An 18502-nucleotide genomic window follows, 5' to 3' on the forward strand; every position below is an offset into this window, starting at 1 on the left:
TAAAATATGGACTTAAGTAACAGTGTGTCAATATTTGCTTATTAATTCTAACAAATGTTCCACACTAATGTTAGATGTTAATAATGGGGAAACCATGTTTGGGGTAAATGGAAACTCTTTGCAATTTTTCTGTAAATCTAAAATCATTTTAAAATAAAGTTTATTTTTATTTTATAAAATTTATTTTATAAAAAAAATTACATCCATACCCAATAAATTTTTTTAAAAATAACTAATATCAAAAAATACTTAACATCATATAAAACTTTGTATTTAGTTTTCCTGAACAGTCTCAAAAAAATGTCATTTTATAGTAGGTTTGTTTGAATTAAAATAGAAACAAGGACCACATATTTAATTGATAGTCTCTTAATGTATTCCTAAATCTATGAGATCTCTTTTCACTTCTGGACATGAAATTTATAGAATAGACTAGGTCATTTGCAGAACTTTCCACAATCTGGATTTGGTTAATTGTATCATTGTGCTATCATGTCCCTCTACTGCCCCTATTTCCTATAGATTGGTAGATCTGGATGCTTGACTAGATTCAGCTTCAATTTTTTGGCTTGAAGGCTTGCTAGGAAGTATTTTGCATTTCCAATGGCATCACAACAGGAGGCACACTGTGACCAGTGGCCCCACTTTTAGTACTATTAAGCTTCATCAGTAGGTTCATAAGTTGGCTACCTGATCCATCCATACAAAGTCCTTATTAAATTTTTACCTAATAGTTTAACTGGTCATTGATGATCATTGCCTGGAGAGATTATTTCATTAGTGGTTGCAAACAGTGATTTTCCACTTTCATTCTTCCCACATTTTTGGTTCCAGTTTCCCTCCCTCATTCATTGTAACTTCTGACCAGTCAGTACTATTTGGACCCCAAGATTGGCTAAATATTAGTAGCTGAAATTTACTCCTGAACTTGAAACTGAGAGAGCTAAAGGATTCTGTAGAATACCTGCAAACTTAATAGAAATGCAAATTCTGGGGTCCTATTGGATACTTACTAAATCAGAAACTCTGAGGGTGAAGCCCAGCAATCTGGTTTAACAAGCCCTCCAGAACTTCTGATGCCTGCTAAATTCTAGGAACCCCTGTACTAACATCAAGTACCCTAAGATAGCCTTCAGTCCAGTAATGATTTACTAAGATCCTACGTGCATGGCAATATGCTGGGTGCTGAGCAGTACAGATGAAAAAAGAAAAAAAAAAAAAGAAGAAGAAGAAGAAGGCCTGATGTCCCCAAGGAACTCACAGTCTGTACAAGGAAACAGGGCACATGCTTGTGAAAAGCTAACCAGTGATAGGTGATGGTCTGCAGTATGTTCCCAATATGGCACAAGATGGAAGATTCCAAGGACAGTTCAGTGACTGGGCCCAGTTGGTAAAGGTTTACAGTTGAATCCAGCTAGGCCTTAAAGGAAGAGAAAGACTTTAGGGATGGGGTGGAAGAAAAAAGAGGGAGGATTTCCAAGAATGGGCACTGGCATGAACAAACACAGGGTGCTCACGATGAGAATCACCTTGCAGGCAATGAGGCTTGTTTCCTCTTCTCTTCTCTTCTCCTCTTCTCTTCTCTTCTATTACCATTCCTGCGGCGTTTCTCCCTTTGGACCTTGCCTTTCCTTTTTCATAGTTACCCTCTTGCTCACTCATAATCACACTGAGGAGGTCACATTCGTGTGTACGCAGGTTTCTAAGTGCTGCCCCTGAGCTAGGGTGCTGGGATGAGGGATGTGGTTATCCGGGCTGGAGAGTGCACTAGGGCGTCTGAGGAAAACTTCGCCTCCGTGACGAGTATTGTATGTTAGAAGGGCCTGTGCCGGCTGTACATCCGAAGGATGAGAGTTACGAGTGCCTGCCTAGAACTTAAGCGGTGGGGTAGAGCGCCGCAACTGGGATATCTTAGCACTCACGTGTACTGAACACCTAGAGAGCAACTTCCACATCCCGCCGAGGGTGGGCGGAGCCAGGCCCTAGGAGGCGGGGCCGGGCTTCGGGGCGGAAGCTCAAAATCGGTGGCGGCGGAAGCACGGTCCCAGCGGCGCAAGATGGCGGCGCCCAGGTGATTATAGACTAAATAGGTGGCTGGGCTGGGCTGGAGGGACGGACTTCAGGAAACCCCGGTGGAGGGCTCTGGTGCAGGGTATCTATTTCCTTTGCCGGAGCCTGCCCGAGTGTCTCTGCTCTGCCCAGGAGCGGCCGCAGCCTCTTCGATGCGGAGATCCCGGGCACGGCCCTCCATCCGCGGGCCGCACAGACTAAAGACTCGGTGATTTCTCTGTGCTGGGGCGGGTGGTCCAGCAGCGCCCGAGGCTGTAGAGCTCCCGGGGTAGTTGTGGGGCCCGGCAGAGTACAAGTCTTGTACTTCTTTGGTGAAGTTTATTCCTAAGTATTTTATTCATTTTGATGTTATTATTGTAAATAGAATTGTTTTCTTAATTTCTTTTTCTGATTATTCTTTGCTAGTGTATAGAAATACAGATGATTTTTATATATTGATCTTTCACAATCCAGGGATTTTAATAATTTGAACATCTTTAGGCCAGGCATGTTCCTTCCAGTTTGATACCGAATCACCACTCCCTGGTATGACACATTTATCTGCCTGGTTCCTGGTGGCATTTTCCTTAGGTCACTTATGGTTGTTCCTGAGAGTTTTATCATCCACATTGTAAACAACTTAAGTTGGCAGTGAATATTGCTGCGGGGCTGATGACATCAGGGAGAGCTGAGTAGGGAGGGAATGGCAATAAGGTATGAATGAGGTGGAACGAGTTGATATGAACCCAGGGATAAAAAGTCTTCTCTGATGCACAATAAAGAGAATCAGGGTTAGTTACAGAGGGCCCATCATTTTTATTGCTTTTAGGGGTGAATGAGGGTGAATTCCATACACTGAAGCAGTGCTGAAAAGAGTTGCACTAAGGAGGCAACTGCAGTGTCAAGATGCTGTCAAGACCAAAGCCAGGGGAGTCTGAGGTGGACCTGCTGCGCTTCCAGAGTCAGTTTCTTGCCACTGGTGCAGCCCCAGCAGTACAGTTGGTGAAGAAAGGAAGTAGAAGAGGTGGCGATGCTAACCTGGACCAGCCTCTGCTACAGAAGCATCGGGATGTGGTGATGCTGGACAGTGAGTGGCTGTGGGTATGAGGTTGAGAGGAAGAAAGATACCGCCTCAGGGTCTTCTCTCTCTTCCTGATGTGACTGGATTCTGCCCCATCATTATTTCAGAATGGCATAGCCTCTGTTGCTGCAGCCCCATTTTTCATATGAAGAAACTGAGGCTCAGGGGTTACATACCTTGCCCAAAGTGACATAGCTTGAACCAGGGCCCCACAACAGCTGCCTTTCTTTCTTTGGCTTTCCCCTAGCCCTCAGTCTCTTCCTGGGATGGTATGAGTAACCTCACATCTGGGTTTTTTTTCTTTCTCAGATCTCCCAGATTTGCCCCCAGCTTTGGTTCCTGCTCCCCCAAAGAGAGCCAGGCCCAGCCCTGGCCATCTCCTGTCTGAACATGAGGACCCTGAAGAGAGGCTGAAAAGGCACGATCAGCACATCACTGCTGTCTTGACTAAGATTATTGTGCGTCTCACCCTGGCTGAATGGGATGAGGCAACCTAGGGCAGCAAGGGTGTTGGGTGGGGGTGGTGAGCCTTATGAATAGAGGGTGACTCAGAAAGGTGGGACTTTATCTCCCTCCAGTCAGGGTGGGGGCTGGTTTAGAATCTCTGTGCCCTCAGAAGCAAGGTGAATTCTAGTCATACAGAACTGGGGCTGGTAGGATAGGATCCGGCCTAGGGAAATCTCTGCATCTTCTGCTTTGTGCTTTGCTGACAGGAACGAGATACAAGTTCAGTGGCTGTGAATCTGCCTGTGCCCAGTGGCGTTGCTTTCCCTCCTGTATTCCATCGCTCGCAGGGGAGACAGGTAGGCAGAGGTAACCTTAGATGGTATTTAGGGGACAGTCAGGTGAGCATCACAGTTCATCTTCCCCAGGTAGAAAATCTTAATAATGATAAGCAATTCTGTCATTAAAACAGCACCACAATAAGCACTTCATGTGCATTACTTCATTTAATCCTCGTAACAACTACATGTATCATTATTTCCATTTTTCAGATAAGGAAACTGGTAACTTGTTCAACACCACACATCTAATAGATAGAAGAGCCAGAAATTCAACTCAAGTCTGTCAGACTTCAAGACCTGTGCTCCTATAGGGCCCTGTTTCTTGAGGACTAGGGTTGTAACCCTTGGAGATTAAGCAAGTCCTTTGTGTCTCTTTGTTCCAGTGGCCTTGGCATAAAGAGGTTGAGAAGAGAATGGGGTAATTAATGAGCATCAGTCACCTGGGTTTTCTTTTTACTCTATAGGGGAAGCCAGCAATATCTGGTAAGAGAAGTATCTTTGCTCAGGAAATTGCAGCAAGGAGAGAGGCTGAAGCCAAGGTCCCACCAGTTAGAGAAGTTGCATCTACCTTGGACCCACCAGAGGGTGAGCTGGGGTTGAAGAGGCCTTTTTGTAACACACAATCATAGAGTCATCTTTGGATGTACTACGTTTTCCCTGCCTCATGTATGAAGTGCATATGAGCCATCTAAAGAGGAGCTGTCCCATATCCCCACTTAGAGTACTGAGTATGGGCATCCTGAGTTCACATGTGGGTCTTAGGTACAGGGAGAAAACAGGCCATTACTTGACTGTAGGAGAAAGGAAGGGGATAAAAGTGTCTGGTAGAGACTGTAAAATAAAGATGTAGGCGAAGATTCCTTTAATGATGCAAATTACTAGCAGAAGAGCTGGGGGTGGGCCTATAGAGGCAGATGGCTGCCTAGTCATCCAAGAGAAGAGTCAGAAAGTAAGATGTTTCTGAGGGAAGCCTTTTCATAAAAGTCCAAGGGAAGGAATGAGTGGAGAGGTCATCATCCCAACCCAATCACAGGGTGCCTGGAGTCCTGTGCTGGACCCAGGGGGGCTCCGCTCTGTGCCTGGAAAATCTTGGGGGCTTCCAACTGTCTCCAGAGCCAATGGGATTAGGGAAGAGGGCCAGAAGGCCCAGTTCGGGCGAGGCAATAAAACCGATTGTACACTGCTTCCAGGTGCTGTGACCTGTGCGGCCATCACACCTAGGAAGCAGGGCAACCAGCTTCCACCGGGCAGCTCCAGCTTCCAGGGACCCCATCTGGTTACAGGGAAGGGGCTCAGGACCCAGGAAGCTGAGCAGGAAGCCCAGACCATCCATGAAGAGAACATAGCAAGACTGCAAGCCATGGCTCCGGAGGAGATCCTGCAGGAACAGCAGCGGTTGCTGGCTCAGCTTGGTACGGGTACCTGGCTTTCCTGCCAACACCAGGCTGGGAAGGGACTGCCACTTACGGAGGAAGGCTTCCTCTGAGTGCCAGGCAGAGGAGTTTAGCACATTTCACTCTGTCCTCAAACTGTTCTTGTGAGGTAGGTGATACTAACCTCATTTATTTATGAAAAAAAAAAAAAAACAAAAAAAAACCCAAAACCTGAGGCTCAAAACCTTAAGAAATCCTTCCCCAGGTCACACAGCCTGGTACCACATCCTGGTAAGGAACACAGATGAGATGTAAACCAGTTCTACTTGGTCTCATGGGCTGTGCTCTTAATTAGGATGCTATGTATATTATACCACCCTCATGTAACATACAGTGTATCACAGCTGTACTCTGGTGTGGCTACTGTATACTCTCTTACATGATGCTGTACTATATACTACATCTCCCTCCTAGTTTCTGTTCACCAGGACAGGAGCGCCAAGTCAATCTTGTTCCAAACTTTGTATCTAGCACTAGCACTTATATAGAGCATAGCATATATTAGGTTTTTATTGAATATTTGTACATATATAAATTAGCTGAAAGAAAAATTATTCCTCTTAAATGCCTTCTTTTTGGCCCTAGTCAGTATGGATTCCACAGCCACTTACTTTGGGCCCTTGACCTGGCGCCAAGCAACAGGGATGGGCAGAGAGACCTGGGACAGGGGTCTGTGAAGGTGGGGGGCTAGGTGGACGGGCAGGTCCCAGTGACAGATATGGGTCATCAAGTCCCCCAAGAGAGCCCAGTGGGCTCAGGCCAGGGCTGGGAGGTGGCTTGTCTTGGCCTTGGCACCCATAGAAAGGCAGTATTCAGGAGGTTTCAGGTCTTTAGGAGACTGGGGAGGATCTGCTCCCACCCACTCTCCCCTCCACACTCTCTTCTAGATCCCAGCTTGGTTGCCTTCTTGAGATCTCACAGCCGCACCCGGGAGCAAGCAGGAGAGAAGGCCACGGAGGAGCAGAGGCCAGGAGGACCCCCTGAAGTCGCTGGGAAGGAGCCCATCACGCCACCTTCTGCCAGCGAGCCCAGGCAGGAGGAAGCACTGGAGCCAGAAGCCCCAGGTTTGGAAAGGGGGATACTTTCGGGGAATGAAAGTAGAAGAAAGTATTCCTTCTCAGCCTGGCAGATGGGAAGAGAGAGAATCTTCTCTGTCGTTGAACATCTAACATTAATCCTCATTATTGGCTTCAAATCAGTCTTCATTTGCTGATGCATATATTCTTCCTGCACATGCTTCCTGTTTTCTTGTCCTGTACTGCTCCTTCTCCCCCTTCCCTGGTAAGAGACAGCAGGGTGTGATGGCTGAGTGGCCCCCCTCCCCAGCCAGGCCATCTGCCCCCTGCCTTTGCAGTAGCTGCCCCAGCTCTGGCTTCATCCATCCCACAGTTCTTTCTGCCTCTGCCCTCAGTGTTGGGGGTTGATGGCAGGGCCAGGGTGATAGGAGAGGAAGAAGAGTCTAACGTGGGTCTTATGAACATGCCAGACCCGAAGCAGAGAGGCCAGAGGTTGCACTCATCTTCCAGGAACTGGATTATTTTATTAGTGATTAACAAAAGAAGAAATTGAATTTTGAGAGCCCAGAACCTCCTGCCCCTAGATGAGCTCCAGGCCGGTTGAGCAGGTTGGGTTGGGGTTGCGGGTGGTGAGGAAGGAGGAGGATGTTGTAGGTGTGTTTCTACATCTGGCTCTGCTGAAGCAGTGCAGCTGCCCCCTCCTCATTGTCCCCACTTCCGTGCTCCTTTGGAAGGTTGTTACTAGAGAGTGAACTCTGTTTTCCCTAGTGTGTGTGGTCCTCCCTTCCTCCCTCCTCTTCTCTTCCTTTCTTCTTCCCCTTCCACTTTCCCCTCCCAACAAATCCTTGGTGTCATCCAGCAAGGGTTAGAGCCCAGGACTGGGTGTGTTCTGCCATATCTGAAATATTCCAGCTCCAGGCCATTCCATTAGCCATAGCTGAGGGCAGAGGCTACCAGACCCTTCAGCAGAGGTGGACGTGGCTGCTGGGTGATGACCAGGATTCCAGAGTGAGCTGAGCCCCTTAGGGAACACTACTCTGCTTCCACCTCCCCAGCTCTGGCACTGCCTGTGACTCCCCGCAGAGAATGGCTGCACATGGACACTGTTGAGCTGGAGAAGCTCCACTGGACCCAGGACCTTCCTCCACTCCGGCGGCAGCAGACGCAGGAGGTAAGGAGGGCCAGCTGGCTCATGAGGGGTGGGATGGGGTTGGAGTGGGGCTACTGTTCTTGCACCTAGAATTTAGGCCCTTCTCTTCCCCTGAGCTTGAGAAATATCTCACCTTTGTGCTTACCCTCCTCTTCCTGCCTGGCCTGCAAGGCCAGAGGGGCCCCCATTCTAGCCAGAGGTAGAGTCAGGACCTAAGTCCTGAGAGGCCAGAGATTGAAGGTGAGGAATCGGTGTGGGGAAGTTACTGATGCTCCCAGCCACAGTCCTCTTTCTCTACCCACTAGAGGATGCAGGCCAGATTCAGTCTTCAGGGAGAGCTACTGGCCCCCGATGTGGATCTTCCCACCCATCTGGGCCTGCACCACCATGGAGAGGAGGCCGAGGTGAGGCATGGGGTCCAGGGAGTCCGGGGCAGCTCTCAGCAAGTACTTTTAACAACCACATGGAGAAGAATGGCTGCTCAGCTGCCTTGGCCCTCCTGTGTGCCTGGTTCCAATTCACGGCCTTGCTGACCTTTCAGTTCTTAGGCTTGAAATCTTTTTCCTCACTCCCTCACATCCCAGTCAGTCGCCAGAACTTGTCAATTCTGTTAGTCACTTCTGCATGATGCTTCCTAGTTCAGAGCCTCACTTTCTCATTTCTGCTCAATCACCATGTCCTCTCCTCTCGCCATCATGCCCTACTGTCCCTCGCGGGACTGCCATACTGATTTCCTCAGGCCCAGCTCAGGCCCTGCCTTGCCTCAGAAAGTTGCCTGGTCCCCAGATTGCTCACAGAATAAGGTCAGTACAGCCCTTCTGCTTTCTGTCCCTGCTGACCCTACAGCTCTGCCTCCCTCACTCCTGCTGCACTTCCTGCTGCCTTCTCCTCACGTACACCCTGTGCTCGAGGACCTCCAGGGCTCAGTTCCTGAGGCTTGCTCCAAGGAATGCCTTTACTCTGCTCCATGCCAGGCCGTCAAAACTCTACCCATCCACTGAGACCAGATCACTTTTCCAGGTCCCCCTTCTTTCTCTCTCTCCTGTTCTCTGGTTGCAAATTAAACACCAGTTACTGCATTCCTCCCAATCTGCCTTGTGCCATGGTGACTTGTGTGCACCTCTTACTTTCTTTACCAGTTTGAGGATCCATGGAGAGCAGAGACAAGAGATATCATTTCCTTTTCTTTGTCTTTGCCTTGACACTGAACTCAGCATCAGATAGGGGGTTGATGCATACTTGTTGGTGGGTGCTGCCCTGTGTCTTGGCTCCCTCTGACTTCTTGTCCCTGCCCCAGAGAGCAGGGTACTCCCTTCAGGAGCTGTTCCACCTGACACGCAGCCAGGTGTCCCAGCAGAGAGCACTAGCGCTGCATGTGTTGGCCCAGGTCATCTGCAGGGTGAGTGGACTGCTGGCCTGGTCCTGCCCACCCCACTCCTCCCCCCCGACCTTTGACCTTCCCACTTCCTGCCCATTTCACTCTGACTCACTCATCCATACACCAGCTGCCCATGGGTCACACTGGGAATGGGACAAACCCAGGGTCCTAGGTGGGCAAGTGGAGGATTTAGGACGAGACTCTATAACTTCAGTGTTTTCAGCTAGGTTTTATCCTCCTACCCTCCAGGCCCAGGCTGGTGAGTTTGGGGACCGGCTGGTGGGCAGTGTCTTGCACCTCCTTTTGGATGCTGGTTTCCTCTTCCTGCTGCGCTTTTCCCTGGATGACAGAGTTGATGGGGTCATCGCAGCTGCTATCCGGGCTCTTCGGGCTCTGCTCATGGCTCCTGGAGATGAGGTATAACAGGCATAGGAATGAGGCTTCAAGGCATCAGGGTCCCTGCTCCTCCTGCTGGGCCTGCCTTCATTGCTGAGGCTTTGCCGGGCAGAGCAGAGAATGGGGTGGCCGCATTACCCTCTTCTTCTAAAGGCCCCAAAACCCAGGAGCCTTGCCTCTCTGTCTTTTGTGGCTGGCTTTTGCTCTCCACTCCTGGACCCATTTCCTGGCCTGATCCCCTCCTCTTCCCACCCTCACTCTCTTTCCTCTGGCAGGAGCTCCTCGACAGCACCTTCTCTTGGTACCATGGAGCTTTGGTGTTCCCTCTGATGCCGAGCCAGGAGGACAGGGAGGATGAGGTTGAGAATGAGGAGCCCCCAGCAGAAAAGGCAAAAAGGAAGAGCCCTGAGGAAGGAAACCGGCCTCCATCTGACTTGGCCCGACATGATGTCATCAAGGTAAAAGTGCTGGGGCAGCTGTACTGGTCCCGTGACCTCCAGGACAAACACATATTGGGCAAGAGGAGTCATCAAGGCCTGGACCCAGTTGCATTTGGCAGTGGGTTTGTCTCTTGGATCCTCAGGGGCTTCTGGCCACTAACCTGCTTCCTCGGCTGCGCTACGTGCTGGAGGTGACCTGCCCAGGACCTTCTGTGGTCCTTGACATCCTGGCCGTGCTCATCCGCCTGGCCCGGCATTCCCTGGAGTCAGCCACAAGGGTGAGAAAGAGGAGGCAAGGAATGGGCAAAGAGCCTAGCTGGCCTGGGCTTGACCCTCAGCCTCCCATTCTGCACAGGTCCTAGAGTGCCCTCGGCTGATAGAGACTGTGGTTCGAGAGTTCCTGCCCACCAGCTGGTCCCCCTTGGGGGTGGGGCCTACCCCCAGTCTACACCAAGTGCCCTGTGCTCCTGCCATGAAACTGCTTCGTGTCCTGGCCTCGGCTGGTAGGAATATTGCTGCCCGGCTGGTGAGCAGGACCCAGGGCGAGGGATGGGGGTTTGAGACAGGGCTGGGTTCGGGGCTAAGCATGGCCCCTGCACTCCAGGTGGCCCACTTTTATCATCTTCCTCTTCTTATATATTCCAGTTGCTTAGAAATGCAACAGAATGCTTCAGACAAGAACCTCGTCACCTAGAGCCTAGTGTACCCTATAGGCTTGCTCTGCTCTCATTTTGTGCAGGGAAGGCTCCCTGGACCCTGGACCCAGACCCGAAGAGCCACATACAAATAGGCACCCATCCCCCATAGCTAAGTAACCCTAGAAAAGGTCCCCAACAAGTGCTTGCTGAATAAAAGGAGGGAAGAAGGGAGGTGATGGATGAAGTAGTCTCACCCTTGCCTGGGGCTATGACCCTGTGGCACCAGCGGGGCCTGGAATGGGGCTGAGTTGAGGCAATCTCTATAGTAAGAGAACCTGAGGCTTGGAAACTGGGGCTCCCAGCTGATGCTGATCCCCAGACTCTCTGCCCACCCCTAGTTGAGCAGCTTTGATCTCCGGAGCCGCCTGTGCCGCTTTATAGCTGAGGCTCCCCAGGAACTGGCCTTGCCTCCAGAGGAAGCAGAGATGCTGAGCACTGAGGCCTTCCGTCTGTGGGCCGTGGCCGCCTCCTATGGCCAGGGCGGTGACCTTTACAGGTGAGGAGAGACAAGGGTAGGCTCCCTCACAGACCTCTCTGGCTCTGCACTCTGGACTCACCTGATGATTCAGCCTTGCTCAAGGTTCAAGCTCGGAAGGAGGCTGAGCATGTTGAGGAGGTGATTCTGGGAGGAGAGAAGACAGCTTGGGAGTCAGGACGATCCAGGGAAAGTGGAACAGAACTGGGTTAACCACATTCTGTGCACAACAGCATTGGTATCTTGGTGAAATCAGACTGAAATTCCCTGTTACGGAGGGAAGCCTTAAGGGGCTACTTCTGTCCTTTAGCCCCCAGCCTTCTCTCTTGAAGCCTTCTGAGAATACTCAGCCCTCAGCCTCCCCCTCCTGCTCCTGCTCAGCCGGATGCAGATCAGATCCCTGGGGCAGGGCTGTGCTTTGTTTCTTGTATCTCCATCTCCCTTCTCACACTGAAAGGAGGTCCTTGTTCTCCCCTAGGGAGCTATACCCGGTGCTGATGCAGGCCCTGCAGGCTGTGCCCAAGGAGCTCAGCACCCACCCCCCTCAGCCCCTGGCCCTGCAGAGGATAGCCTCTTTGCTCACTCTCCTCACCCAGCTGACCCTGGCAGCCAGCAGCACTGCCCTTGAACCCAGCAGGTAAGTTAGAGCCCTGAGCTGCTGGCAGGGAAGTCCTTTCAGGTACTCAGGACAGGTGGGAGTGCTCCTTCATGGGGAGAGGGTGGCCAGAGCTTGGAGGGGAGGCAAGGCTGGCAGATCCTTACTGTGGCCCCTTTTGGCACTCCTGTAGTGACTCTGCTGAGGCCAGTCTGTCGGCCACCACTTCCCTGATCACTTGGACACAGGTGTCTGGGCTCCAGCCTCTCGTGGAGCCATGTCTAAGACAGACCTTGAAGTTGCTGCCCAGACCTGAGATGTGGAGTGCCCTGGGCCCAGTGCCCACTGCCTGCCTGCTCTTCTTGGATGCCTACTACCAGGCCTGGAGCCAACAGGTGAGTGTTGCCCGCCTGCCTTCCACCCTGCCCCGGTGCCCTGCCTGCATCTTAGCATTGCATCCTCTCTCGCTGTCTCCACCTCTCCACTCCTACCCTACCAATTCCTACCCTTTCCTGCCCTCCACCTTTTCCTTCCTACCTGTCTCCCTCTTTCCACCTCTACACCCAGTGGAGCTTCCAAGGAGCCATGTTCTCTGGTGGGGACCAGAGAACCCCCACACAGCAGCCCAGCCTCCCTGCAGCCTTTATGCTTTCTGGACAATGGGTGCCAGAGCAACCTCAGGGTCTTCTCTCTCTCCAGAAGGATCAGAAGGCAGAAGCCTCCAAACACTGACCGTCTTGGGCTCTGGGAATCGTGGGCTTGGCCTGGGTGTACAGGGTCCAGGAGAATGGGGGTCCTGGGCCATCAGCTCAGTGAGTTTCTTGGTCTTCCAGCCAGGCTTGTGCCCAGGAGATTGGCTTCAAGACATGGAGCGCCTGTCAGAGGAGCTGCTGCTGCCCCTGCTGTCCTCGCTGAGCCAGCCCGCTCTGGGCAGCCTGTGGGATTCCCTGGGGTATGTATTGTGTATGTGGTTGTGGGGTGGGAAGGGGCAGTTTCTCTCCTTGTGGGGTTCCTGGGTCTAGCTCCCTGGTCCATCCCCAGGTGAAACCCCTCAGCCTGAGGGAAACCTGCATCCCTGGCAGACAGCAGTTGGGGGCTCCCAGGAAGTGAGCACTGGTCTACATGGCCAAGTTCCTGCTGGCCTTGGTCGCAGACCAAGCAGCTCTTTCCAGCCTGGCACACATCAGGCCAGAGCCCCCCTCAGCTTCTCCATTCTGCCTCTAGGGACTGCTCCCCTCTCTGCAACCCGCAATCCTCTGCTCCGGCCCCTGAAGCTCTCCCCAGCCTGGTATCACTGGGCTGCAAAGGGGGTCGCCCCTCTCTCAGTCTGGCCGGCTCAGCCTCGCCCTTCCCGTTCCTCACGGCCCTCCTCTCTCTTTTCAACACCATATCCCGGTTCCACAAGGGGCTATGTGGCCAGGTGAGCACTGGGCACCTGGTTGGGGAGGGGCCAGGCAGAAGTCAGAATGGGGAAGGGGGGGTGACCTTAGGGAGGGGAGGCCTCTTCTGCCAGTACCCATTTCTCTGAGTTTGGCTGGGGAGCGGGCAGCTGGGGAGCCCAGAAGGGATCGAAGTCACCTAAGTCTGAACAGGCTTGCTTTTCCTCAGCTGGCTGCCATACTGGCTGTCCCAGGACTCCGGAGCTACTTCCTCCAATGTGTGGCTCCCGCGGCCGTGCCACACCTCACACCCTTCTCTGCATGGGCCTTGCGCCACGAGTGCCACCTGCAGTACCTGGCACTCTCTCTGGCCCAGAAAGCGGTGGGTGCCCCAACCCCCTGTACCTCTGTCCCCCACTTCCGTTAACTCCATCCTGTTTCTCTGGAACTTGTGTTGCTTCTGGCAGGCCATGCGGTTCCTACTTCCCTGCAGACATGTCCAGGATCTATACCCATCAGCATATATTCTCTTGCTCACTTGTCTTTGCTCTGTCCTGTCTCACCCCCTCTGCCTACCCCCTACACCCACCCCTGCTTTTCTGTCCACAGGCAACACTCCAGCCAGTGTCAGCCACTGATGCTGCCCTCCATCACGGCATGGCCTTGGCCCTGCTGAGCCGGCTGCTGCCTGGAAGCGAGCACCTCGCCCATGAGCTACTGCTGAGCTGTGTATTCCGGCTGGAGTTCCTCCCGTAAGTCTAGGGCTGGTGGCATCAACACGGCCCTTTGAGAGGCTGCTGTGGTTGTTGACAGAGCAGCCCTGAATTTGGGGCTAAGAGACCTGAATTTAATTCTCTTCCATGGACTAACATTTAACCTGTTAAGCTTCCATTTCCTCATTAGTAAAGTGAGGATGAGGATAGCACACTAGAGAATTACTATGAGACTTCTGTGACTGTGTGGCAAAAAAACAGTATATAAATTAGCTATATGCTTGTAATAGGTAACAGTTACTCAGTACTTACTCTTTGTGTGCTACTCTATTTTAATTATCTTACCTGTACCATGAGATGGATATTATTATTATCCCCATTTTACTATGAGGAAGCTGAAGCCAGAGAAGTTCTGTAAACTTGCACCTAGACATCTGGCTCTAGTGTTCCTCCTCTTAACAGCTACACACACTACATGGAAGGTTATTAGGGGAACAGAGTGGAACAGGTTTGGACCTAGGAGCCTCTGGGAAGCTCTGGAGAGCTGGCATGGACTTCAGGGCTATGCCAGGGTTCCAGCCCTCATTTTTGGCTTTCGGGTTCTGTTACAGGGAAAGAGCATCAGGGGGCCTGGAGGCAGCTGATTTCTCTGACCGGCTCTCCTTGGGGAGTGGCGAGGACTTGGGGTGTGGGCGAGGGGCTCTGCTAGCTCAAGCCTGCCAGGACCTTCCCAGTATCCGCAGCTGCTACCTGACCCACTGCTCACTGGCCCGAGCCAGCCTGCTGGCCTCTCAAGCCTTGCACCGAGGGGAGCTACGGCGAGTCCCAGCCCTGCTGCTCCCTGTGCCTAAGGAGCCGCTGCTGCCCACTGACTGGCCTTTCCTGCCGTTGATTCACCTCTACCATCGGGCCTCAGATACCCCCTCGGGGCTCCCTCCTGCTGATACCGTGGGCACAGCCATGCGAGTCCTGCAGTGGGTGCTAGTCCTGGAGAGCTGGCGCCCGCAGGCCCTCTGGACTGTGCCTCCTGCTGCCCGCCTGGCACGGCTCATGTGTGTGTTCCTGGTGGACAGTGAATTGTTCCGGGAGACCCCAATACAACGTCTGGTGGCAGCCCTCTTGGCCCGGCTGTGCCAGCCTGAAGTCCTACCAAACCTCAAACTGGATTGCCCACTTCCAGGCCTGACATCTTTCCCGGACCTCTATGCCAACTTCCTGGAGCATTTTGAGGCTGTCTCTTTTGGTGACCACCTCTTTGGGGCTCTGGTCCTCCTTCCCCTGCAGCGTCGGTTCAGCGTCACCTTGCGCCTTGCCCTGTTTGGGGAGCACGTGGGAGCCTTGCGAGCTCTGGGCCTGCCTCTGACCCAGGTACTTTTCTCAGCCCAGCGGAGCCCACCATGGGCATCCTGTACTGGGCCTCGGAGATGCAGTCCTGAGCAGCGGGGAGCTTTGGTGGGCCTCAGGTTCCTAATCTTGCCCCTTGGGGGCTTTAAGGAGATTAAGAGAATCCACGAAAAGGATTTACCATGGTATCTGGCATACAGTGGGTGTTCGTTATTATAACAAGGCACAGCTCCTTGCTCTTGAGGTGCTACAGTCCAGATAAGAGATGTACTAAAGCCAACATAGTTCTCAGTTACTCACATTCTAGGTGTCAAGTCAGGATTAAGAGACGGGAAAGATCAAAGTGGGCTTCCCCGAAGGAGAAGACTTTGTGGAAGAAATGGGGATTGACCTGGGCACTGAAGGTTGGGTAGAATTTGGATTGTTACGAAGGAAGGACAGAATGTACCTAGTGGTAGAGCATAAGCGAGGCTCAGAGGCAAGAGGGAATATGACGACAGGGTGGGAGGAGAAAGAAGTCTAGAATAGATTTCAGTTTGGGAACTTGTTGGAAACAAGGCTAAGAAAGTCGTAAAGGGCTCAAATATCAGGCTAAGGAGTTAAACTCATAAGCTGTAAAAAGTTACTTTTTTCTTAAGATTTGTTTTTTTATCTTCAGTGTAACTTATTCTGGTAAACTTGAAATATAAACATTTAAATATATGTATGTAAAGTATAAATGTATATTTTATACAAAAACCTAAAAAGAAAATATAGAATCTTTCAAGAATTAAAAAGAATATTAACAGTTACCCATAATCAATCCCACTGCCAGGTGATAACTATTTTGATTTATCTATTTTTCTAGTCTTTTTTAATGTACATATATATTTTTATAAAACTGGGATCACTGCATAATGTTTTCTTCACTTACCATTATTTAATAAGCATTTCTCACATCATTAAATATTCTAAAAAATCAACATTTTTTATTACTATGTAATAATCTATGGTATAGGTGCACCCCAGTTTGTCAGAACCCCTTATTGGGCATGAAAGTTGTTTCTGATTTTTTGCTATTTTAAATAACACTGTGATAAACACCATTGGACATAAACTCATAATCACTTCTGCATGAAATTAAAAATAATTTTTTAGAAAAAGAATTACTAGCCCAAAGAACATGAACTTTTGAAGGGTTTGGTTATGTAACTGAGCAGCTGAACATGACATTTTGAAAGTTTTAATTAAGTAAATTAAACAAGTATCGGTGGCAGTAGAAACTCACAACTGCTTCTCAGTTTCCCAGTTTCCCTTGCTTTCCAGCTCTTTAGAATTTACCCTTGATCTTTGTGATGGAGGGATGGATGTCTGTCCAGAACCTAATCTCTGCCCTCATGATTTGCTTCATGTGGCCATCAACTATCCACCCTGTTGTCTAGTGATACACATTCTCACCTTCACCCTCAGCATGTCTCATTTCCCCTGTGACAGTTGCCTGTGTCCCTGGATTGCTACACGGGGCCTCCTGAAGACAACCTGGCCCTCCTTCAGCTCTACTTCCGGGCTCTGGTTACTGGTGCGCTCCGTCCACACTGGTGCCCCGTGCTCTATGCTGTGGCTGTGGCTCATGTCAACAGCTTCATCTTCTCCCAGGACCCAAAGAGCTCAGTAAGTTACATCCCCATCTCCAGAGGGAGGAAGAGAGCTTGCAATTGAACTGCTTCCAGGCCAGCTGGGGAGGAGGTGAGGGCCAGGCAAGGCAGTGATGGGTACCCACTCTTGACCTGGTGCCACCTCTCCCTGTTCTGCCTCTAGGATGAGGTAAAGGCTGCCCGCAAGAGCATGCTGCAGAAAACTTGGCTGCTGCCAGATGAGGTAGGGCGGGGCATATCCTGGAGGATGGGAGAATAGAGGGTCTTGGGGAACAGAAATCTCAACAGGATCTCACCACCCACTTCATAAAGTTTCTTCCCTCTTCTCAGGGTCTTCGGCAGCACCTTCTCCACTATAAGCTTCCTGATACCACCCTTCCAGAGGGTTTTGAGCAGTATCCCCAGTTGCCCCCTCTGCGTCAGCAGTACCTCCAGAAACTGATCTCCGGAGTGCTCCAAAATGGAGTATCAGAGATGTAGTATAGCTGCTGCAGATGAAGAGTTGGATACAATTGAGTCCTTGAGTTCACCAACAAATGCCTGGCCAGAGAGAAGGGCTTTGTGTCCTAAGGGTGGAGGAGAAAAGAGCAGAAGGCTTGCCTTCCTGGGAGCAGGCTCTTTGAGCTCTTTTGAAGCAGGGTGAGCCTCCCTTGATCTTGATATCTGGAGCTCAGAATCGGGGGCTTCTGAGGGTCTGTGCTGGCAGTGAAGGGTGACTTAGCTATATACCCTTTCTTGGGGACAAGACAAACTAAGTACACTTTTCTTCCTCTCCCTGCTCTAGGCCAGGATACGTGAATATTGGAGCTATGAATTGAAATAAAGAACTTGTTTTAATCTTGGAATCTGATTTGGACTAATTTCAGATGTATTCGTTCAGGACTGGTATTGGGGGATGGGTTATCCTAGGGGGAAGCAGGACTGCTGTGAAAGAGATGGGGAAGAACCATGAGTGAGAGGTGAGAACTGAGTTCACATCTGGGACAAGAAAAGTGTGGGTAGGGCAGCACTCTTGGGAATGGGGGCACTCCTAGAAGGACACTCTCAGCAGTCCTCTTGGAGTATAGGTGTCCTTGATGAGGTTAACATCTTGTCTCCTTATGGTCCCCTATTTCCATCAACTGCCATCTTGAGACATGAAGAAGCCAAAAAAACAGACTGGTGTGGTAGCTGTCTGTCTGAAATCTGTTTGGGCTGCTGTAATAGAACACTACAGGCTGGTGGCTTTAAACAACAGACATTTCTTTCTCACAGTCTGGAAACCGGAAGTCCAAGATCAAGGTGCTAGCAGATTCGGTGTCTGATGAAGACCTGCTTCTTGGTTCACAGACAGTTCTTGCATGGCAGAAGGGACAAGGGAGCTCTCTGGGGTCTCTTTATAAGGACCCTAATCCCATTCCACCCATGAAGGTAGAACCCTCATGACCTAATCACTTCCCGAAGTCTCCACCTCCAAATACCCTCAATTTAGGGATTCAGTTTCAACATAAAAAATTTGACAATTCAACATTGTCTAGTGCTGTCCTGCAACACCCCTTCCACTGTGGACTTTACTGGTGGTAGGCAAAGGCTGGGGAGGAGTGGATCAAAGTATAAACTGGTTCATCGGTTTATCTCTTGGTAGTTCTAGGTTGTTCTTTTGTCTGAATTCCAACACTAAGCTTTCCTACAGTGTCATTTGCTGTGTGGAATTACTTATCATCATTGTGTTCACAGGTAAGGGTGAGTGCAGTGTGCCCTGTCAGTAGGTAGAGAATTTACTCTCCCAAAACAGAGCTGCTGAACACAGAATTGTACAATAGGTTTTACTAAGCAACTACCTTATCTGCAAACAGCAATAGTTCTCAAACTTGTGTGAAAAAAAGTTTTCACCTGGAGAGTGTGTTAAAACAGATCATTGGGCCCTGCCACCAGTGATTCTGATTCAGTAAGTTTA

The 18502-nt window shown here is 50.7% G+C and overlaps 1 protein-coding gene across 2 annotated transcripts; it reads left to right on the forward strand.

The window, feature by feature from the left end:
- The first annotated feature begins 1966 nt into the window (after positions 1–1966).
- Positions 1967–17411, forward strand: RPAP1 (RNA polymerase II associated protein 1). Of its 2 annotated transcripts, none has more exons than XM_072962644.1 (25): positions 1967–2071; positions 2879–3136; positions 3440–3588; positions 3844–3933; positions 4380–4500; positions 5106–5327; positions 6236–6412; positions 7420–7535; positions 7820–7918; positions 8812–8913; positions 9142–9309; positions 9564–9746; positions 9872–10006; positions 10084–10254; positions 10765–10922; positions 11380–11538; positions 11690–11891; positions 12330–12448; positions 12721–12916; positions 13105–13257; positions 13485–13627; positions 14200–14956; positions 16406–16582; positions 16730–16789; positions 16897–17411. In XM_072962644.1, exons 2-25 carry the CDS (start codon positions 2956–2958, stop codon positions 17044–17046), a joined length of 4188 nt encoding a protein of 1395 aa, XP_072818745.1. In that variant the 5' UTR covers positions 1967–2071; positions 2879–2955; the 3' UTR covers positions 17047–17411. The 2 variants fall into 2 exon arrangements, with proteins under 2 accessions (XP_072818745.1, XP_072818746.1); XM_072962645.1 differs by lacking the exon at positions 1967–2071 and adding an exon at positions 2096–2278.
- Positions 17412–18502: the final 1091 nt, after the last annotated feature.

The sequence above is a fragment of the Vicugna pacos genome, chromosome 6, assembly GCF_048564905.1.
Source record: "Vicugna pacos chromosome 6, VicPac4, whole genome shotgun sequence".
Lineage (NCBI taxonomy): Eukaryota > Metazoa > Chordata > Mammalia > Artiodactyla > Camelidae > Vicugna > Vicugna pacos.

Coding starts and splice junctions, on each gene's coding strand:
- RPAP1 (XM_072962644.1), top strand. CDS start 2,956: ATGCTGTCAAGACCAAAGCCAGGGGAGTCTGAGGTGGACCTGCTGCGC. Junction 9,747..9,871: donor CCCGACATGATGTCATCAAG/GTAAAAGTGCTG, acceptor TTGGATCCTCAG/GGGCTTCTGGCCACTAACCT. Junction 13,628..14,199: donor TTCCGGCTGGAGTTCCTCCC/GTAAGTCTAGGG, acceptor GTTCTGTTACAG/GGAAAGAGCATCAGGGGGCC.